Here is a 23,906-nt window from a genome sequence, read left to right on the forward strand (position 1 = left end):
CAACAAAATCCATTTTTGCACTGCAGAAACGGCACAGAAGCTGCATCTAAAGCAGCAACGTTTTTTTTTTTTTTTTTTTTTTTTTTTTTTTTTCAATAACGTTTCAGTAATAGTACATTTATTATGTCCATAGACAACTAAAAACTAACTAATATGCAACAGACAATAAATAAGTTGCAATATGAAATTAATTGTTCAGGGATTTTGTTGTTACCACCGAGTCACATAAATCCTCTTCGTGAGTGAGTGTCAACTCGCAGTGCTTACATTGAATTTTTTTACGTGCATATTCACCAAGGCGGGCATTTTGACATATTCTGTGGCTACTATGCCTGTCTGTGTTCCGCCAGGAGCGAGTGCAGTTCAGTAGCAGTTTAGTATACTGTTTTATAAAATCAATATCACATTTGCAATTGTGCGGATTATTCTGGGTCAGCACAATTGCTCATGTGATATTGTTCTACAAGGATTTTCAAGACAAAGTGAGTGGCACACTCGATAGTGTCTGCTTCCACTGCGTTAAAAGATCATTACCATATTATCGTAGAAGATACATATCGCACAGCACTAGTTCCAAACCTGTATGACTTCCTTTGTGGAAAACGAAAGGAAATGTTTAGTGTCTGAGCTGCTTTTGTCCATACAGTTAAAAAAAATCCCATTAAAAGTAGCCTGTATGACCAATGTCCTAAGCCTGGGAAAACGGAATTGACATTGTGTGTTGTTGTGTGTGGTGTGACTGATTGCGTTGCACCAAATTATTAAAACGGATATGAGAGCAATGGCATTTTGCTTAACTTCTATCATTTTCAATTAAAAAGACATGCAGGTGAGTAGGTGATGACATTTCATTACTAGGTCTGCTGTTTCTTTAGCACTTGAATGGATTTATTATAGGAATGTGACAGAAATAGCAGGATTGCGTTGTAACAATTTCATGCGTTTTGATTTCTGATGCATCTGTTGATTCATTCTCTTTCTGTGTTGATTTAAAACAGAAACACTGGCTCAGAGAGTCACAGCCTGAAGTGCTGTGAGTTTGCAGGATGGGACTCGGGCCAGCAGTTCTGTCTCAGTTCTGTGTCTCTCAACAATGGCAAAACTCAAGACATGCGTGCCTCCTGCATCTTGAACCGGTGCGCTGATGAAAGCAGGACAGATGGGGAGGTAGAGGACGGTGAAGGTTCTGTGGAGAACCAAGCCGTGCGGATGCTGGAGAGAAACCTGGAGATTGAACCTGGAGAGAAGGTGTCTGTGACCCTCAGCTGTCAGGCCAAGTAAGGTTTTTTTTAATGCATTTATTCACTTGTTACTGCATATGATATATTGGAATAAAATCAAAATCACAATATAGCTTAGTGAGATTATCACATCATACATCATTGGGGCAAAATTGGATTGTTGCGAAAAGTCATTTTTCAGCTTTTTTTATTTTCTATGCAGATGCAAAATCACACCATTATTTTTTATAATTATTTCCAAATAGATTTATTCAAGTCATCTGAGGTAAAGTTTCTGTATTTTACATATCACCTATATAATGCAGCGCTACTTGTATATTTTTTGGGCTCAGAAATATTTAGTAATATATTTATTTAATATTTACCCACTTTTAAATTTATTTAATATTTACCCACTGAACAACTAACTTTCTTTGCATTTACGAGGTATCTTGTGTGTGGGGCAGTGTCTTGCCTTCATTTCCTGAGACGTTAAGAAAAGTAAAACGTATAGAACGTTCTAGATTTTAAAGTCTGCGTTTCCAATATCAAGGATGTGACATGTCTAAGCATCTATGCTGCATCTCTGTCTCGCTGAGAATGCATGTACTTATCCTTGTTATGACAGAGACACCGGAGGCAGAGATAAAAGCAGTAATGGTAGTTTATTGTCGTAATCAGCAGAGCAACAGGTAAGTGAATGATGAGAATGCAGTTCTTGGAGAGAAATGAAAAGGTAATACTGTCCTTTTGTTGTATTGCAGGTGAAGATGGAAGCAGATGCTGGAGATGGATGACTGGGACACTCACACACACACAGGCAGGTAGGAACACGAGGAACACTGGAGACGATGGAGGCAGGTAAGTATAGCGTTTGGAGTCCTTGAGGTAAGCATACAATGAGCTATAGTGCAAACGAGACCAGACAGTGAGTGTGTGTGAGTGTGGGGGTTAAGTGCTGGCGGTAATGATGGTGCTGATGATCTTCAGGTGGCGGTGATTAGTAAGCTGGTGATTGAGTGCGTGGGTAAGGGAGTGAGGTGGAACCTGACGTGTCTGTGACACTTGTATTGTGCAGGGAGTTGGAGGCGATACGTGACTGGGTTGATCTGTCGAAGGATGGCGAACGGGCCAATGAAGCGGGGACTCAGCTTCTTGCAGGGCAGACGCATCCTGATGTCTCTGGTGGACAGCCAGACCTTCTGCCCCGGTTGGTAGGTAGGGGCGTCGGAGCGCCGAAGGTCGGCTGTCATCTTGCGTCTGCGCAGGGCTCTCTGCAGTTGGTGGTGTGCTGAGTCCCAAACCCTCTCGCTCTCCTGGAACCAGTAGTCGACTGCCGGAACGTTGGAGGGTTCCCTGTCCCAGGGGAACAGTGGGGGTTGGTAACCAAGTACGCACTGAAAAGGTGTCAGTCCAGTTGTGGCTTGTCGGAGGGAGTTTTGTGCATACTCGGCCCAACCCAGGTACTGGTTCCAGGAGTCCTGGTGGCCGTGACAGAAGGTACGCAGGAAGCGGCCTATCTCCTGGATCTTCCGTTCCGTCTGCCCGTTCGACTGAGGATGGTATCCGGCCGACAGGCTGACGGTCACACCCAGGAGGGAGAAGAACGCCTTCCAGACACGGGAGATAAATTGGGGCCCTCTGTCAGAGACTATGTCTTCGGGGATTCCATAATGACGAAAGACATGGTTGAACATTAGTTCTGCAGTAGTCATGGCAGTAGGTAGACCTCCCAGGGGAATCAAACGGCAGGCTTTGGAGAAGCGGTCTACAACTACCAGGATGCACGTGTGACCATCAGACTCGGGGAGATAGGTGACGAAGTCCACTCCCAGGTGTGACCAGGGTCTCTCAGGAACAGGCAGAGGATTGAGCTTGCCGGTGGGAAGATGGCGTGGGCTCTTGGAGATGGCACACTCCCTGCAGCCCTGCACGTACCTCCTGACGTCGTTGGCCATGTTGGGCCACCAGAAGCGTTGTTTGAGCAGCGAGAGGGTCTCATTGACCCCCGGGTGGCCAGTGCCAAGTGAAGAGTGAACGTTGTGCAGGAGTGGAGTGCGTTGTGCCCGTGTGATGTACTGCAAGCCTTGGGGGCAACCCGGCGGAGTACGTGAGGAGGCATTGGAGGAGGGTAAGGTCTCTTCCGACCACTGGATAGGGCTCACGAAGATTGATTCAGGCAGGATAGTTTCTGGAGTTTCATTTTTTTCTTCTGGAGCATGGAGACGAGACAGAGCATCAGCTTTTATATTCTTGGATCCTGGACGATAGGATATGGAGAAATTGAACCGTGAAAAGAACATGGCCCAGCGAGCTTGGCGAGGGTTGAGTCTTTTAGCAGCCTTCAGATACTCAAGGTTTTTATGATCAGTGAGAACTTGGAAGGGATGGTTAGCCCCCTCCAACCAATGCCTCCATTCTTCCAGGGCAAGTTTGACTGCCAGGAGCTCACGGTCACCGATGTCATAGTTGACCTCCGCCGGGTTGAGCTTGCGGGAGAAGGCGGCACATGGATGGAGTCTACTTGGTGTCCCCTGCTGCTGCGACAGGACCGCTCCCACTCCGGTGGTGGAGTCCGGGTTAGGGTGGACGAGGAGGGGAGCGGTGGTGAAGGCCTTCTTGAGGGTCTCAAATGCGTTGGTGGCAGGTTGGGACCAGGACAGAGACTTGGGCTGCTTACGTAACAGGTTGGTGAGTGGGCTGACGATGGTACTGTAGTTCTTGATTAAACGGCGATAGAAGTTGGAGAATCCGAGGAAACGTTGGAGTTCTTTTATGGTGGTTGGAGTTGGCCAGGTTTGGATAGCAGAAACCTTCCCCTCGTCCATCCGGATGCCACTGTGATCAATTACGTAACCCAGGAAGTGGACAGAGGGCTGGTGGAAAGAGCACTTCTCTGCTTTGAGGAACAGATGGAATTGCCGTAAGCGTTGGAGGACCTCCGCAACGTGGTGGCGATGTTCGGCCAAGCTCCGGGAGTAGATGAGGATGTCGTCAATATACGCCAGCACGAACTTGTGGAGAAACTCCCGGAGCACCTTGTGGATGAAATCCTGGAATACGGAGGGGGCGTTGACCAGGCCATACGGCATTACCAGATATTCATAATGGCTGGTGGACATGACGAAGGCGGTCTTCCACTCGTCCCCCTCGCGTATCCGGATGAGGTTGTACGTGCTGCGGAGGTCCAGCTTGGTGAACACAGTGGCACCACGGAGATGTTCCAGGGCCGCTGGGACGAGGGGAAGTGGATACCGGAATTTGACGGTTATCTTGTTGAGTGCGTGGTAGTCAATGCATGGCCGCAAGCCTCCGTCCTTCTTTGCCACGAAGAAAAAGCTTGAAGCAGCAGGGGAAGTAGACGGGCGGATGTATCCTTGGTTAAGGGCCTCTTTGATGTATTCCTCCATGGCCTTCTCCTCTGGTACTGACAGGGGGTAGATGCTTCCCCTGGGCACTGGCTCACCCGGTAACAGATAGATGCCACAGTCCCATGGCCGGTGTGGAGGTAGCTTGGAGGCGCGTTGCGGGCAGAAGACATCACTGAAGGAGGCGTAGTCGGGTGGAACATCCACAGAGCGCTTCTCAACAGGACTTTCGATGGACGTGGCATTGACTTTACAACTGAGCCTCTCTGAGTCCAGAGTGAATCCGCCCATTGAAGGGCCTTACCTTGCAGTTGGGAAATTATGAACGCGATTTTAGCCGTGTCGGTGGGGTAGAGGTGCGGTTGCATCTCCAGGACCAACTCGCATTGAAGGAGGAATCCGCTGCAGTCCTCCGCCGATCCTGAGTAGGGTGCCGGTTTGGCCATGGGACTGGCGGTAAACACAGGAGAAGTGGTGACTGTGGGTGCGGAAGCGGCAGCGGCGGTGGGTGACGGTGATGGTGATGGTGGTTGTGGGGTGAGTGCTCAGCGCAGTGTGTCCACGAGCTCCTGGAATGGATCGGTGAGGCTCATGCTGATCGATGCTGTTATGGTCCGGTCTTATGTTATGACAGAGACACCGGAGGCAGAGATAAAAGCAGTAATGGTAGTTTATTGTCGTAATCAGCAGAGCAACAGGTAAGTGAATGATGCGAATGCAGTTCTTGGAGAGGAATGAGAAGGTAATACTGTCCTTTTGTTGTATTGCTGGTGAAGATGGAAGCAGATGCTGGAGACGGATGACTGGGACACTCACACACACAGGCAGGTAGGAACATGAGGAACAATGGAGACGATGGAGACGATGGAGGCAGGTAAGTATAGCGTTTGGAGTCCTTGAGGTAAGCATACAATGAGCTGTAGTGCAAACGAGACCGGACAGTGAGTGTGTGTGAGTGTGGGGCTTAAGTGCTGGCGGTAATGATGGTGCTGATGATCTTCAGGTGGCGGTAATTAGTAAGCTGGTGATTGAGTGCGTGGGTAAGGGAGTGAGGTGGAACCTGACGTGTCTGTGACAATCCTTATGAGGAGATGCTGTCTTGTCATTTGTCACAACAGCATGTGACGCTTTCCTTTGACAAACACTTCAAACTGAGAGATGTGTACAGGGTTTGTTTTTGTGTTGAGTTTCTGTTTTGGTGTTTTGAATACTCTTCTATAGACATTTCATATCCTGAGTCTCTGACAAAAATGCAACATTTGTCAGCAACATTACACACTAAAGAAAGTTGGATTTGTCATTTTTATTTTTTTTATGTCTATATTATATATAGTTTTTATTAAATTTAATTTTAGTTTTAGGTTTGGTTAGTTTAATGTATCAAGTTAAACTAAAATGAAAATGAAAAACTAGCTGAAATAGAATAATTTTTTTATTTCAAGTAAAGAAAATGTTGGGTTTTTTTAATTTAGTTGACTATAATAACCCTGGTCTGTGCAGGCCAATGGTTGCTTCTCTCTGGCAAACATCTTTCTGGTTTGAACACATGGTAAGGTTTTTTAATGTGTTTGCTGTAGGACTCTGGGTCGCTCTGCTGAACTGCTGCTCCTGCACTTCTCCTCTTTCACCATTGCGAGGCGTCTGGAGGTGTCGGTGAGCAGCGCGGAGGAGAGTCTGCTCAAACCCAGTGTCCCCTACACTGCTTATACTGCACTGCCACTGCAGCAGCAGCCCGTCCAGGTGCTCACGATTACGGCTCCTCCGGCTCCCATCAGGTGAGGCTGATTACCTGACACATGCTGATCTCATCTAAAACATCACTGATTGTGGGCAAATTCCAAACTGAAAGGAGCATACCTATGCCCTACTCCCTTCGAAGGGCAGAACCCTTAAATTGGGGACTTTGGAGGGAAAAGGGCAGTTGCGTGCCATTATGTAGCCGTTTGGAATGCACTTGTTGAAGGGAGCAATGAAAGACAATGTAATTTCTTCATTATCTTCACCTGTGATGTTCCCATGACAACACAGCACAGTGCCCACCAGCTAGCTGTTCTTACGACAAAAGTGACTTATTATTGCTGTTAACATAACTGTTGCAAATAAAGATAATATATATATATATATATATATATATATATATATATATATATATATATATATATATATATATATATATATATATATATATATATATATATATATATATATATACAGGGAGTGCAGAATTATTAGGCAAGTTGATTTTCTGATCATATTTTTTTCCCAAGCACATTTTACCAATTCCAATCCACATCAATCTTAATAACTACTATTAATATTGTTTTTAATCATTTATAAGTGATATATAATTGTTCATGAAGGCTGGAAATGAAAAATGCCTTATATTCAGGTGTGCAGAATTATTAGGCAAGTTTTCTTTTACAGGCAAAATGAGCCAAAAAAGAGATTTAACTCAGACTGAAAAGTCAAAAATTATTAAATACTCATGAGAAGGACGCAATACTAATGCAATACTAGAAATTGCAAAGTTAAAGCATGACCAAGGGACAGCAAAATGCTCATTGGGTCAGCGGGGTCAGACAAAAACAGGTGGAAAAGAAAAGACACATGTTAACTGCAAAATAATTAAGAATTAAGGTGAAGAATTAAGTGTGAAACCATCAGGAACCCTTTAGTCTCCAGCGCCACCATTTTCCAGAGCTGCAACCTACCTGGAGTCTCCAGAAGTGCAAGGTGTTAGGATCTCAGAGACTTAGGTTAGCTAAAGAATCCTAAAAAATGACCTGCACTTGATAAGAATCACAAGCTGAAGTGTTATAAAATACATGAAGACTGGGTTTTAATAGGGCTTATAGACAGACAGCTTGAGAGTGACTCCTGATGGACCAGCACCACATCCTCTTGTACCACTGTTTGAAGAATTTATCCAGAATCTGGCAGTAAGGTGTTTGAGTTCACTTTTAGTCCATCTCTTATCCTGAAATGTCTGTCTTGCAGAGATGGACTAAAAATGATCTTCCAAAACTTGCTGCCAGATTCTGGAAGATAAATTCTTCAAACAGTGGTACAAGAGGATGTGGTGCTGGTCCTTCAGGAGTCACTCTCAAGCTGTCTGTTTATAAGGCCTATAAAAACCCAGTCTTCATGTATTTTATAACACTTCAGCTTGTGATTCTTATCAAGTGCGGGTCATTTTTTAGGATTCTTTAGCTAACCCAAGTCTCTGAGATCCTGAGACCTTGCACTTCTGGAGACTCCAGGTAGGTTGCAGTTCTGGAAAATGGTGGCGCTGGAGACTAAAGGGTTCCTGATGGTTTCACACATAATTCTTAATTATTTTGCAGTTAACGTGTCTTTTCTTTTCCACCTGTTTTTGTCTGACCCCGCTGACCCAATGAGCATTTTGCTGTCACTTGGTCATGCTTTAACTTTGCAATTTCTAGTATTGCATTAGTGTTGCGTCCTTCTCATGAGTATTTAATAATTTTTGACTTTTCAGTCTGAGTTAAATCTCTTTTTTGGCTCATTTTGCCTGTAAAAGAAAACTTGCCTAATAATTCTGCACACCTGAATATAAGGCATTTTTCATTTCCAGCCTTCATGAACAATTATATATCACTTATAAATGATTAAAAACAATATTAATAGTAGTTATTAAGATTGATGTGGATTGGAATTGGTAAAATGTGCTTGGGAAAAAAATATGATCAGAAAATCAACTTGCCTAATAATTCTGCACTCCCTATATATATATATATATATATATATATATATAGTACAGTCCAAAAGTTTGGAACCACTAAGATTTTTAATGTTTTTAAAAGAAGTTTCGTCTGCTCACCAAGGCTACATTTATTTAATTAAAAATACAGTAAAAAAACGTAATATTGTGAAATATTATTACAATTTAAAATAACTGTGTACTATTTAAATATATTTGACAAAGTAATTTATTCCTGTGATGCAAAGCTGAATTTTCAGCATCGTTACTCCAGTCTTCAGTGTCACATGATCCTTCAGAAATCATTCTAATATGCTGATTTGCTGCTCAATAAACATTTATGATTATTTTCAATGTTGAAAACAGTTGTGTACTTTTTTTTTTCAGGATTCCTTGATGAATAGAAAGTTCAAAAGAACAGCATTTATCTGAAATACAAAGCTTTTGTAGCATTATACACTACCGTTCAAAAGTTTGGGGTCAGTAAGAATTTTTTTTTTTTTTTTAAGAAATTAAAGAAATGAATACTTTTATTCAGAAGGATGCATTAAATCAATCAAAAGTGGCAGTAAAGACATTTATAATGTTACAAAAGATTAGATTTCAGATAAACATTGTTCTTTTGAACTTTCTATTCATCAAATAATCCTGAAAAAAAATATTGTACACAAATATTTTATACAATAGTACACATTAAATGTTTCTTGAGCAGCAGATCAGCATATTAGAATGATTTCTGAAGGATCATGTGACACTGAAGACTGGAGTAATGATGCTGAAAATTCAGCTTTGCCATCACAGGAATAAATTACTTTGTGAAATATATTCAAATAGAAAACAGTTATTTTAAATTGTAATAATATTTCACAATATTACTGTTTTTTACTGTATTTTTAATTAAATAAATGTAGCCTTGGTGAGCAGACGAAACTTCTTTTAAAAACATTAAAAATCTTAGTGGTTCCAAACTTTTGGACTGTACTGTATATATATATAATATCCAGTTTGAAGAGAACCTCGCGAAGAGAACACATACACACAGGCTACTTTTAATATATATATATATATATATATATATATATATATATATATATATATATATATATATATATATATATATATATATATAATATAATATAATATAATATAATATAATATATATATTTTTTTTTTCTGTTTTATATTTATGTGTGAGAGTATTTCTGTTCTCAAATTTAAAACTTGCTGTCTTTGGACACTGCAAGAAAACACAAACCTGACTTGCTCTGTTTGTAATGTTAACTCAAACTCTTCCGTCATCTAACTTTAGAATGATGGATCACATGACCATAAATGATAAAATTATTTCTTTGAAGTGACCATCAGATGTACCTTTCACTCACGGCCTTGTGGAAGCACCCTTCGTGAAGGGATTCAGTTGTTCACTTTCGTTTGGAAGACCCCTATAAATGGCGTCCCCTTCTCAAAGAGCCCTTCAAGGGCGCAAAAGTGCCATTTGGAATTTGCCTTGTGTGCTCAAATCCATTTCCTTTCCTGCTTTAGCTAACTTTCTCAGCGAGGTTCTCTTCAAACTGGAAGCTGGCAGTGTATTTTAAGTTATATATTAGTTAAAAGTTATATGTAATTTGGCCTCTAAAATTGCTATAAAATCAAAGCCATATGTACAACCAAGTTGTATTCAAAATTTGAAGTTAACAAAAATTGAGCTTGCCAAAAGTTTAAGTACCGTATTTATGATAGTGCAATGTCCAATTTCAAAATGGTTTTCACAGTATGAATTTTGAGTGTTTAATCTTTAGAATGATATAATTAGATGATTACTTGCTTCTCAACTAATACTTCCATTTTTTGACTATTGTAATGTGGTTTATCAAACAGCATCAAAATCAGATTTTGCCCCACTTAATACAGCATATAATAGAGTTTGTAGATTTGTTTTGGGATGTTCTTTTTTTACTCATCACTGTACAATGTATGATGCACTTCAGTGGTCATCGCTGTATGTCAGAAGACATATTCATTGGCTTCAATTTGTATTTAAATGTATTCATTTTGATTATCCCAGTTACCTGCAGCAATATTTTGTACCTTGTTCATTAAATTATTTAGTTAGGCATTCTGTTCAGATTTATTTTTTGGTTCCTTGTGCAAAAAAATACTTGGTAAAAGAGCATTTAGGTTCAAAGCACCAATGGATTGGAATAATTTACCTGTAGATATTAGATCCATTACATCATTTGGGCTGTTTAAACAATGTGTAACATCTTATTTTAAGAACGATTGTGCATGTTACCCTTGAGACTGTCGCTGTGCTGTTTTTTTTGTGGTGTTGTTTTTTTTTGTTTTTTGTTTTTTTTGTGTGTGTGCTGTTGTGTTTGTATTGTTAGTTATAATTTATGATGTTTGTATGTTAGGATTGTGTAATTTTGAATGTTGGGACCCCCTCGAAAACGAGATGTTACATCTCAAGGGGTTTATCCTAAATAAATAAATTTAATGATTACTAAAATATGTGATATGTCTCAAAAAAGGCAATGAAAAGGTTGCCAAGTGTCCCGCTACCAGCACCCTGACAGTTAACAGGTTAAACATACAACTTTTTTTTTTTCTTCTTTTTTTTTTTACACTTCATTTTCTTTACATTTTTTCATTTTTTTTAAAGCTGCTTTCATTTCTGCAATAATCTGCTGAGTTTCCTTTAAGGCTGTGATTGAGAATGGTGGCGACAGTAACAAATGTAGCAGTTGTTTGCCCATTACATTACATTTCTTTTCCTCCTCTTCATTCATGTTTTAGTTGTGTGTATATTTATACTGTACATAATTGTGCGAATGGTAAACATTTACTATGCAGAAAGATTTTTTATTTTTTTATTTTTTTGAGCATTTTGTCTCTTTCGACAGGCTTGCAAGGCGGCATCTTCCAAACTTCTTGGGGCATTACGGTGTGCCGCAGGCTCTCAGAAATTGTGTTGAAGCTCAGAAGGATGTGCTGGTTATCCAACCTGCTCTGGCAGAGGTAACGTCATCTTCAGTGCTGTTTCTCACATGATCATTCATCTCAGTCATTGCTTGAAGGGCCCTATGAAATCCCCAAATCCTGTTTTTTGTTTTAATTTTTCTGGATTCCATTTTAATGGTTAAATAAAATTTTTGTAATCCAAAAGCATGTCTGCATGTCTAATTAGGTGAATTCATTAAAAATATAATGTAACAACAATTTATTAATAAAAAAAAAAAAAAAAAAAAACATTTTGAAGACTCTATGAAATCATTTTTATTTTTCCTAAATTAAGGGTTTTCCATTTTAATATTTCTGGATTCCATTTTAATGATTTAATTAAATTTTCATAATCTAAAAAATTCTACATTTTACTGTACAATAGTAATATATTTCTGTAAATTTCTGTACATTTTCGGGTTAAACCATACTTTTATTTTGGTGTGTTGTAGTGTAGAGCTTTGAGTTTCTCTAAAGTTGTTTGTAATATAGCTGTTTGTGAATATAAAAGGTCTGCAAAGTTTAAAAGATCAAAGTGATAAAAATGGAGTTATTGGGCCTGTTCACACCTGGTCACTTCATGCGTTTTTTATTTTTCTGAACAGATAGCTTATCCGATTGTAAAAAAAGACCAGCGCTGGAAAGCTTTTCTAATGTTAACACCGGTCCTAAAGCGCTTTCCTGATCATAACCCTTAATTTTCCAGTGATATTTTTATGAGCTTTTCTTTTGTATTGTGTCCCATCTCTCTTTCTGCATTCTTTCTTCAAATCTCCCTCTTGTTCACTTTCTTTCCTCCACCGACATACACCCCCTAATGCTGATTGGCTCCACGTTTGTTGTTGTCTGGTTGTGTCGGTCCGACCAACTTTCAACAATCAAAAAACAGTTTTTCAGATTTCGCTTACCAGGTGTAAACAAGGCTTTGGAGTTACAATTTGCACAATAATGACTTTTAAAGACATTTCTTGAACACTCCCTTGGTCTCCTCATTTTTGGACAAACGTTGTTTTTTGTGCGCAAAAACAAAACAAAAATAACGACTTTATTCAACAATACCTTCTCTTCTGTGTCATTCTCCTACACTGTTTATGTTCAGCACTTCCAGGTTCTACGTCAGAACGCCTAATAAAAAAAAATATATATATAATATATATATATAAGCTCACATGATGAATGTTTAGAAGTTGTGAAGAGATTGACCGTTTTATTGAAAATCAACTTGTCAGTTTTGCCAAGTCAAGTCAAGTCACCTTTATTTATATAGCGCTTTTTACAATGCAGATTGTGTCAAAGCAGCTTTACATTGATAACTGGTACATAATTTGGCTGCACAGCAGCTCTTAAATAATAGTGTCAATGCAGGCAGATCAAAGCACTGTTGAATAAATGTCAAGAATACTATTGAATATCAAATGTCAAGTGTCCCCAACTAAGCAAGCCAAAGGCGACAGCCATGTGTATTTAGATGTTGTGCAAATTGTAGACATTTCACACATGCCAAAACACATGCAAATTCCTTAAATCAATAAGAAATTCAAATCTGATGTGAACAAGAAACTAGTTGTTCAGAGACCTAAACTTATTATTTTGAGAAACAAAGTTTCATTTGAGAATTGAGCCAAAGCGATTGAGAAAAACTGTAATAGATGTTATTATAGCCCCTTTGCTCTTTTGTTTTCACAGCCCTTGAGTTTGTTGTCTATGTTGCCACGTTTCTCTGCTCTTTTGTGGTTGGAGGAGCTGGAGGCTGAGAGGGAGCTCAGAGAGTTCAGCCTCACCGGCGCCATCCTCAGGAAGGGAGCGGTATACTTACACCTGGAGGTGCCAGGACTCACTGAGGGTCGGCCAAGCCTCTTCATTGGTAAGGATGTTTTCTTTTAATCTCTACCTTTTTAAATGTATTTATACATTTAAGGAAAAAATATTCAGCCAAAAATAAATGGGAAATCATCAGAAAAGTGTTATAAAATAGTCCCTATAAATCAAGCACTACATTACAAGTCTCCTGAGACAAGGAGGATCAGGAGAAATACTGAATCCAAAATATAATAGTTAATCACTGATAATAGAAAATGATACTGTGTGAGAATAACATGAGGGTGAGTAAATGCTTAAAAAAAAAAAAAAAAAAACTTTAATTTTTAAATGAAATATTCCTTTCAAATAATGATAATAAAAACAGAGCAAATACTGCATCTAATTTAACATCTTTTTGTGAGAATAGTTTGGTGTACGTAATACTAAAATTGTTTAATCCTCCTATAGGTGATAAAGTGGTTCTGAAGAAACCATGTAGTGGAGGATTTGTTCTTGAGTATATGTCTTACATCACAGAGGTATCTTGAAAATTTCTATTCTTAATGTTCACATTATTATTTGCATGCAGGTCTGTTACTAATGACTGTTTTGCTAATGTATTAATCTGACTGTTTCTTCAAATAACTAATTTATGTTTACATTTAAATACTGTATGCTTTTTATCGGTTTGTGTATTTCCTGGTAAACAAACCCATTTTTAAAAAAAAAACATGTTTCAGTAAACAAGCTAAGTTGTAACTGATAAGAGGGTGAATATTTTGCAGGAATGCACAAATCCCCTCTTCTGAACATAGGGTAACACTTTAGATTGTTACACGTCTATTACACATAATCACTATTAACCAGTTGCTTATTACCATGCATATTAGTAGCGTTTTGGCTGTATATTAGTACCTATAAAGCACATATTAATGCCTTATTTTGCATGACTATATTCTAGATCTCTTAACCCTACCCCATACCTAAACATAACCACTACAACAACTACCTTACTTACTATCAGTAAGCAGTAATTAGGAGTTTGAGGGAAACCTCCTAGTTCATAGTGAATGAACTAGGAGGTGACTGAACATCATAATGCATTACTGAAATAGCTTTGTCCTGTAAATTTATATGTGCATTTAACAGCATGTGCAATCTGATAAAGAAAAAAACACCTGGTAAAATTATTTTGAGCTTCTTTGTGTTTAATAAAGTTCTATTGTACTTAAAACAACTTTAGTCATCAACTTGTCCTGCATCTTAAGGTCATGATACACGGGGCCATTTTTTGAGCAATGTTGCCGAGCAATGTTGCTTGGGCACTTTCCCACTGAGAATGAGCAACAAATTTCTATCTGGATACATTATATCGGTCATGGGCAATTTTTTGAGATCCTCCAATCAGAATGTTAGCAGCTGATCACGTGACCGGTTCGGAGATTTCAGAAAAAATTCAAACAAGATGGTGGCCTCTCAGTGGCAGTGGAGCGGAGAAAAGGAGCGTGAGCTTATATCTTTTTTACTCTAGTAAGTTGTCATGCGTCAACCCAAAACAGGGAATTTACCTCACATAATGCTTAAAATACCAACAGGTGTCCAATTTAATGCGTGTAAGCTGTAATTAAGCCATTGAATGTTTTCAGTTAAATACTAAAAAGATGGGGTCTGTTTAACGTCTGTAGTAGCGAAAGCTGTAGGGCTTATGGCACATGAATGTAGCTTTTGATGCGATCAACGTGGGTTTGAATCTGCCTTTTGCTGAAGTTGTTCTTCTCCCTTTTCCTATCACAAATCAGATCAGAAAGGCATTTATTTTGAATAAAAATTAAGAAAATATTTGAAAAGTTGAAAAAGTGCCTAAGAAGTGTTTAGAATAAAATATTTATTGGGTTGGCAATAGATTTTCTCCTCACTGATTATTTGCTGCCAACTGTCCGTTGCCCTAATTCTCATCAGGTTGCCCGTTGACGACAACATTGCCCAGCAACATTGCTCAAAAAGTTGCCATGTGTATCATCACCTTTATTGTGTGGCTTCTGTCATTCCACAATCACTTGTTTTGCAATATAAAAATGTTGTATGTCACATCTATATTGATGCTTTCAGATCACAGAAGATGATTTGAGTTTACGTGTAAATGCTGATTTCCAGAATAGCTACCTAGGAGAACCTCTGGATGTGGAGTTTACACTCAACAGGTGCTGCTGGCTCGCTTCACCTTCACAGTGCTGCCATTTCATGATTAAAAATTCTTACACTAATACCCCTTTTTGTCCAGGTTGACCACGAGGAGGTGCCATTGCGCTTTGGAACAGATCAAACATTTTGGCGACAACAGTAAGAACTACATTGTGCTAATTACCATATCATATCATGTATTTGCAATGTCGTATTGCTTTGAGGAATGGCTCTCAGTTGCAGATGGTTTGGGCAAATTATAAAAGACTCTCAGAACTTTCTGACCAAAATTGTTCTTGCATAAAAATGTGAGCAGAATGAAGGTGTAGAGACTGGTTTTTAACAGATGAAGTTCTTGATGCAATGTCTAGAAAATGTTGTCACTCTAATAAGTGATAAAAAAAAAACATAGTCTTGGATTATTTTGTGTGACTAAACAGCACTCAATTAAATTAAATGTCTTTGCATTGAAACAGCCTCTGACAGTTTCAGAATTTTGGAGTTGCGGTCCTGTGGTGTGACTACTGCTACAATCGCCAGTCTAATGAAGAACCAAATGGTTCGGTCGATTGTGACCCAACTCCTAATTATTTGTACAGTCTGACACAAAGTTTTGAATTTTATGATTTCACTGTGGTAATATTGCGCAAACAACCATTAAGGACAGGACAAGAGTGTGCACGAGCTGAGTTTCATTGTATTCTCCAGTCTTCATGTGTGCCAGAAAATGCTTTACACTTTTTTTTCTGTTAGCCTGCACCTCCACATTGGAGCACAGACCAGTAAAATAGATAAAAGATATAAATGGTAAACTGTGGTCATATGTAGAAGTGTAAGTTTCAATTTTTTTTTTTATTTTTTTTTTTTTATTAAGATTTATGTGTATTTTGTCATGAACTAATAATATACATTGGTTAAGTTTATGCTGTAAATGACAGTAAACATAGACCTGTTAACAGGTTTTTAAAAAAATCATGTTGGCTTTGTTCTGGATGAATCTGTTTCTTACTTTTGAACACGTTTAGAATTTTACCATTTAAGAATATAAAATGGAGGAACATTTTTGTTGTTTTGTATGGAGAAACAATAGTTAAGTTTTGTTTTTTGTTTTTTTAGTTTTGTTTCCCAGCATGCTCACCCTGCAGCCATCCCAGTGGAATGGAGAGTGGGGTCCACAAGAAGAGGATAAACATCTCCTAGAGGAGGTGAAAGTGAGCATGTGCATTTATTCATCATAGTTATGACAAGACCTCAAAACACTTAAAGCTTAGAGTCCAAAATATATGATCATGTGTTTGATGTGTCTATGTTCTGATTATGTCACCAGGAGAATGGCGCAACCCAAACAATCAATGGCTCATCTTCACTGACTGCAGAGATGGTATCTGTGGCCACACAAACTAAAACGGGTAACTTAAAACTTGTAATGGGTAACTTGTAATTATCATTCATTTTCAGCACTTTTAACTGTGCACCTTTTTTAGGGGGAAAGGCACCAAAGGTTATTAAAGCTTACAACAACTCCAACTCTTTACAAAAAAGGTTGAATCATTATTACAAGGGGTTTTGACTATTGTTACCTTTTACTCATTTGACAGGAATGTAAAACACAGAAAAAAAACACGACTGCAAACACATCAAAGTCCTAAAACAATGCTGTGTTGAATTTATGAGGCAAAGTATACACTTATTAGACACATGCAAACATAACACAGCCTGTTAACTCTTTTTATAAAATTAAATGAAATAATCATATAGTGAAAGTTCAGAAGTTGGCTTGTTGCCCATAACCCACTAGTCCTTTCAAGCAAAAAATAATAATAAAGATGATACTCAACAGTCCTTTTCTGCTTTTTGGTAAGTAGGAAATTTAAAGTCCTGATGAGAAAAAACAAGAGTATAGTCCAAAATGTATATCCCAGACCAGAGTATGCCCATATGAAACGGCTCCAAAGTCTAATACACAATGTGTCTCTTCCCAGAGATCACTTTGAACAATTACACAGAGCTAGGTTAGCCAAAACCAGTCTGCCCAATTTTCAGGTCTCTTGGACCAACTCTATGGCACCACCGGCAGTTTAAAAATTCTCATTTCTTTTGGAAATGAAATTTTTAGTTCACCAGATTTCTCTTCCCATGCTGATCACAATTATTGTTCATATGTGGTGTTTTTAATATGTTTTAAGACAAACCATGTGCATATTCATAAGTCAACACCATTGCTAAGTATTTTCAGTGAACCAAAGACAGTCTCAAAAATGTAGTTTGAAATCGGAGGTGTTCCTTATGTCACAAACTACCTTGTAGTCTCAAGAGAAGCTAGGATATCCTGGTATATTTTTCTGTTGATATGAAAAATCATGTACATTTAGCAATATTGTGGGTGAATTATGTATTTGATGTATATTACGATGTTATGATGAACTATATGTCTTTCTCCACTGCCGTTCTGAGTTGTTCAAAGCATTTCTAAGGATACTGATTTTCAGAAAGCTCTGAGATGGTGAATGGGAACATGGTTTTTGTAGCATTAGCAACACATTATTAGCTGTTTGATAACATAGTCAAGCAAAAGGCTGATCATATTAATTACCGTTATGTGTCCGACGCTGTAAAGAGCGATAAATAAAATGCATTACCATTCTGATACATTAACTTTGTAGATGAACCTGTATAATTCACTTTTCCACTTCTTCTGAATCAGTTTCTGTATCAAACGTGTATGGCTGAATTAAACCAGTTTTTCTACTTGCCATTGTGCAGTGTTTACTACAGTAAAGTTCTCTGAGCTGGTGTGAGTGAGTGGAGGTAGGACTAATTTGCATATTCATTCACAAGGCAAGTTTATTAATGTAGCACATATCATACACAATGGTAATTCAAAGTGCTTTACATAAAAAGGAAACAAATGCATAATAATAAAAATGTAAAGCATAAGAAATAAAAATAACAGTAAAATCAGAGAATACCCCTATTTAGATGGAAGAGTTAGAGTTTCAGTCTGAGTATTTGTCGAGTAGCTGTGCGTTTAAACAGTACCCTTGTAGACAAATCTTCATGGAACCACCAGGGCTAACAGCACAATTCCCAATTCTCCCAGCTCTTCCAAACAGACAGCAAGATATAAAATACACAACAGTCAGGAATAAAAATTGATAGAAAGATTGACCCTATTCACCCTCATGTCGATCCACACCTGCAAGACCTTTGTTCATCTTCAGAAAACAAATGAAGATATTTTTAATGAAATCACTCGTCTATAGACAGCAATATAATCGCCACTTTCAAGGTCCAGAAAGGTATTAAAGGTATCGTTAAAACAGTTGATGTGACTGCAGTGGTTCAACCTTAATTTTATGAAGTGACAAGATTACTTTTGTGCTCAAAAACAAAACAAAAATAATGACTTTATTCAACAATATCTTATCTTCTGTGTTAAAAATTATTTTTGTCGCTTCATAACATTAAGGTTGAACCACTGCAGTCACATTGACTGTTTTAACGATGTCTTTAGTACCTTTCTGGACCTTGAAAGTGGTGATTATATTGCTGTCTATGGATGAGCCATGTACCTCTCGGATTTCATCAAAAATCTTATTTTGTGTTCCGAAGATGATCAAATGTCTTAAGGGTGTAGAACGTCATTAGGGAGAGTAATTAATGACGCATTTAATTTTTGGGTGAACTAACCCTTTAAGAGCCTGATGAACTGTTAAGGAAATTAACATTTTCGGTGTACGAAAATGGTTTTAGGTGACTAAATAATACAGGGGTACTCAAGTCCAAGAGGGACGCATTTAAACCACATAAAATACAAAGAGCAACAAATTACAACTTTGTAAGACTTAATATTTGTAGTTTTACTGAGTATTTACAAATGCAGTTTATTACCTGGCTAAGTCTTCCTTAATGGTTATCCTATTTAAAGTGTCACTGAACATGAAAATAATAATTAAAAAATGTTCTGCATTAAAAAAAGGATTAATAGTTTGTCTTGCTGCATTCTTAATGCAAAAAAAAAAAAAAATGCATTCATACTAAGAGTATGGGGGGAAAAAAATGCCAAAATGCATAAAGAAAAAACATTCTTGAGCAAACTTAACAAGAAGTGATGAAAAGAAGTCCTTATTCCTAGTGAACATCTGCATTCTTTTCACAAGTAATTTCATGTCTGTCTGTTCCTCACTGACTGAGTTAGACGAGAACCTTACATCTTTTTATAGTCTTTTTCTACTTTTTATACTCAGCCACGCCTTTTTTAATACTTTTTATAGTGCCTATTTATACTCAGGGTCGCTTTACAAAGGTTTAATTATTATTGTTTTTATTAATAATAATAATAATACCTCTACCTTTTAATTTAGTCAGAATCTGCTCAAAACTGAGAGGTATTTTTTCGGTCACTGGCTCGCAAATCCTCTCATTATAACCATCAGTGTAAACGCAATGTAAATAAGAGATTCGTTGTTGAGAACTGTCAGCTTCTTCGACTATAACAAGAGTTTTAGCAAGAGTGAAGAACATCATGAGCTCATTAAGTCACCAAAGCTCTAGTCATTGTAATGGGAACGCGCTTTGTTTGCTTTGTTTAAAACACGTCGTCAATTTGAATTAACATTTTGTTTTCCATGCTGCTAAGAGGACCATTGGACACTTACACACTGCAAAGTTCAGTAGTGTCAACAGCTGATGCAAATGATTAAAAATAACATCCTTTTTTTTAACATATGCGCACGGCCATTCAAAGTATATATTTGATTTTTTTTTTTTTTTAATGTTTTGATCATAACTTGAAATGTTTGTTGGAAAATCATGAACTGTCTGTCTATTCCGTGGGTCATGCTGAATCCGTTGATACCGATTTTGCCGGGATCGGATGAGACAACCTTTATATAAACACAAAATTTGGTAGATATCGTAGTCAGCATGTCCTGAAGGTGCCTGACAAGTTTGAAGACAGCACTACTTATGCACGATACACTTCAGAAAGATGAGTGGCTCTTGCTGCTTGCAGCTATATTTCCTTCGGAATTTTTCATTTTGTGATTTCAGATATATATATGCTATTTCAGATCTCACATTGTCTGCAAAACGTATCCCAAACCCTGGCCAGTTCTTCAACGTTCAGCTGAATTCTGCCCAGAAAGAGGCCATTAAACGGATTCTGAGTGGAGAATGCCGTCCCACACCCTACATTCTGTTTGGGCCTCCTGGCACAGGCAAAACCATTACACTCATAGAAGCTATTCTGCAGGTAGTCTACGAGTTACTACACAGTTTGTGCATGTGCCTGAAAATCTGTGAGGCAGAGCAAATTATTTTAAAACAAATGCTCTTAATGTTTATTGCATAATTTCTAAGTTTGCTTTAGTGGTCAGCTGATATTTGGCATATTTTTGCCTATATCAGAAGCAGGACTTTTATTTTGAAAATGCATAGACCGCCTGAGGTGCGTTTCCCAAAATCATCATTAGCCAACTAACACCGCAAGTTCCGTCATTACTAACATTACTATTACTAACGTTCGCAAACTGCATTGCAAACTTGTGTGGTTGGAACGACAGCTCTCGCGTTAGAAACATAGTTTATTTTTATGACGTGGATTATCATTATCTTGACGAAAATAAGCAAGCTGACAATAAGTACAATGTGTATCTTCTATTTCGAAGATATACAAATGTCATTTACATATTTTAGTTTGTCAACAGATTTTAAGCACCGTTTTTGAAGAGTGTGCATGTGTGTACGTGATGTACAAGAATGATGCTCATTCTTAGTATGTAAGAATGAGCCTATGATTAAATCTGGAAATAAAGAAAAATAACTTTAGAGAAAAAAGAGAATTAGTTCTCAGATGCCACGTACGAAAATTTATAGCACAAAAACCTAGCATTAATTCAATCTCCAACAGATTCATTTAAAGAAGTTATTACTCCACCATCTGCGTGACGTCATTCACCAACGTGGTTGAACGTCAGGTTTACGACAATACGGTTTCGGGAAACAGTCGTGACTAGCTAGTTGATTTGTTCAAAGATGCATCGTACTATGGTAGTTAAGCAGCGAGTTATATCGTTGTATGGGAAACGCACCCCAGCACCTGAGTGCAGATGCACAGCAGCTCTCATTCTGTCTCCATTTCTCTATTGTCTTTAACAGTTCTGTCTTATAAAATTATTAGACTATTATAATTCTATGAAAGAATCCAGCAAGTCATTGCCTTTTTTAAACCATAATTGGATGTAAATTAATCACAGTTTAATTTACTATTCAATTTCTAATTTACTATTCAATTTCTAATCTCTCAGCACTGTTTGTGGTAAAAATTGTGTATTTTGTTTACAACTTTTCATGAATTAGTTTTGAAGTCAGATTCTATGTGTGTGCTGGTGAAGTCAAGTGTGTGATGCTAAGCAACCATGTCTGTGCTGTATGTGCAGGTGTATCACCGCATCCCCTGCAGTCGTGTGCTAGTGTGCACACCCTCAAACAGCGCCGCTGACCTTGTCTGCATGCGCCTTCACCAGAGTGGATACTTGCACACTGCCAGTCTGGCCCGTGTCAACGCCACCTGCAGGCCAGAAGAGGTGCTGTTGTGTCTATATCTGTAATTGCAGCCTGTTGTTTATTTTTAGGGATGCGCCGATCCGTTACTGCCATTTTTTTTTTTTTTTTTTTTTTTTTTTTTTTTTGCCAGATCGGATATCAGTCAGACGAGATTGTGCGTATACTATTCTGTTATTGTTATGCCCCACAAAAACATTATAAAGCACCATAAAGTTTTCGTGCATTATATTCCAAGTGTTCTGAAGCCATTCCATAGTTTAATGTGAGGTACAGATAAATACTATTTAAGTCATTAAATTCAAGTTCACGTAAATGCTTCCCTCCACTGCAGCTGTTAATCATTCTCCATTCAGAACTGCGTCGCGTTCGGTTACAGCAGTCTACAAGATGAAACTCTCCAAGATGATTCAATGTTCCTATTATACTTGATCTGTAGATAGAGGTCTATGGTTTTGCATAAAAGAACTTTAGATATAATAGATATAATACACTAAGCATCAATATCTCTTCTTTTCAATGCGAAGTGCTGCGCTCTGTGACTCAGTTGCTTCAAGCTGCTTTGTGCTGCTCTTAGGGATGTAACGATATCAAAATCTCACGATACAATAATACCTTGATATAAAGTTCACAATACTGTATTTATTGCGATATTTAAAAAAAAAAAAAAAAAAAGGAAAAGAAAGAAAAAGAAAAGAAATGAAGACTTAGAAAAAAGTGCCATAAGTGTTAAACAATGATTGAACATTACAATGATGTACAAATTAACCATATCATATCCTGTCCTCTTTTCTTTATCCTCTAATCATAACTGTTGTTTAGAGGCATGAGGTATAGTATGAGATGGGTCAAATGAATAAAACTCTTTTTATTTGTTAACATTAGTTAATGCACTGTGAAGTAAACTGAACAAACTATGAATAGCTGTATTTTTTATAAATTAAGGTTAACAAAGATGAACAAATACAGTAACAAATGTATTGCTCAAGGTTATTTCATGTTAGTTAATGCATTAACTAATGTTAACAATGAACCTTATTGTAAAGTGTTACCACGGGCGAATTGTCATTTAGGAATTAGATCATGTAGGTGATGAAATCGAGAACGCAATCTTTTAAAGATTAAACGTGCAGCTCGCCTTTGTGCACCTCTCTCTCTCTTTCTCTCTCTCTCTCTCTCGCTCTCTCTCTCTCTCTCTCTGCATTGATATCTGATGTATATGAGTAGCGGAAGGCTTTTCAGTGCATTCATTGCTATAATATTCATGATGTGAGATGTCTCTATCAAAGGATAGACTCCTCGCACTTTGCCTATCCATCGCACCAGAACAGTTTTCGGAACCAGGTTGAAAAAACTACTTTTTGCCCGGAAGATGTATCGTTTCATACAGTCATGTGACCACGATAATATCGAGACAATTTTGCTATCGCGATACCACAATATTGATAATATTGTTACATCCCTAGCTGCTCTGTGTTGGAGCCTTTCATATTATAATACTTTTGCACAATGAAAGATCATCAATAGCCTTGTTCTATCCTATCTATCATATGTTGCTACCTCATTTAAAAGCTGCGCTATACATTTGAAAGAAATGTATTTTTATTTTACAGTATACATTTACTTGTTTTTCACAAATGTATTTTACAATACAGAGCATTTTACCAGATTTAGTGCTGCACTTGTTCACTTTTATTTGTTCTCCACTAAATGTTTAGATTTTATACAATTACTCATAATTATACAATTATGTTCACTCATGATTTTTCTAGAGTAAATTTTGCTGCTGAATTATCCACTTACCTAGTTTATAGTAGTATTTTTTTTTTTTTTTTTTTTTTATCATAGATTGATTATATATCTTTTTCATTTGTTGTTTTTCTTTATAATGAAGTTGTCTGTATTTAGTAGGTTGTGTTTAACACAAAAGAGTGATTATCAGTTCAACACAGAAGTACAGAAATTCTACATTGATTTAAAAAAAAAATCTGCGCTGGTATCGGATCGGACAATACTTTTTTGGCATCAGTACAGTTCTGAAAAAATGGTATC

General features: G+C 37.7%; 1 protein-coding gene across 2 annotated transcripts in view; it reads left to right on the forward strand.

The window, feature by feature from the left end:
• mov10l1 (Mov10 like RISC complex RNA helicase 1) overlaps positions 1-23,906 on the forward strand; it is a 60,605-nt gene that overhangs the window by 27,560 nt on the left and 9,139 nt on the right. Inside the window, exons 7-17 of one of the 2 annotated variants that reach the window (XM_048179812.1) lie at positions 999-1,277; positions 6,166-6,363; positions 11,213-11,327; positions 12,996-13,173; positions 13,578-13,648; positions 15,219-15,310; positions 15,391-15,449; positions 16,407-16,501; positions 16,618-16,699; positions 20,363-20,544; positions 21,731-21,877. In XM_048179812.1, coding sequence (XP_048035769.1) covers positions 999-1,277; positions 6,166-6,363; positions 11,213-11,327; positions 12,996-13,173; positions 13,578-13,648; positions 15,219-15,310; positions 15,391-15,449; positions 16,407-16,501; positions 16,618-16,699; positions 20,363-20,544; positions 21,731-21,877 — 1,498 coding nt within the window. The remainder of the gene's footprint in view (positions 1-998; positions 1,278-6,165; positions 6,364-11,212; positions 11,328-12,995; positions 13,174-13,577; positions 13,649-15,218; positions 15,311-15,390; positions 15,450-16,406; positions 16,502-16,617; positions 16,700-20,362; positions 20,545-21,730; positions 21,878-23,906) is intronic. The other variant, XM_048179814.1, reaches the window with a different exon arrangement.

Source organism: Megalobrama amblycephala, unplaced genomic scaffold (assembly GCF_018812025.1).
Source record: "Megalobrama amblycephala isolate DHTTF-2021 unplaced genomic scaffold, ASM1881202v1 scaffold370, whole genome shotgun sequence".
Lineage (NCBI taxonomy): Eukaryota > Metazoa > Chordata > Actinopteri > Cypriniformes > Xenocyprididae > Megalobrama > Megalobrama amblycephala.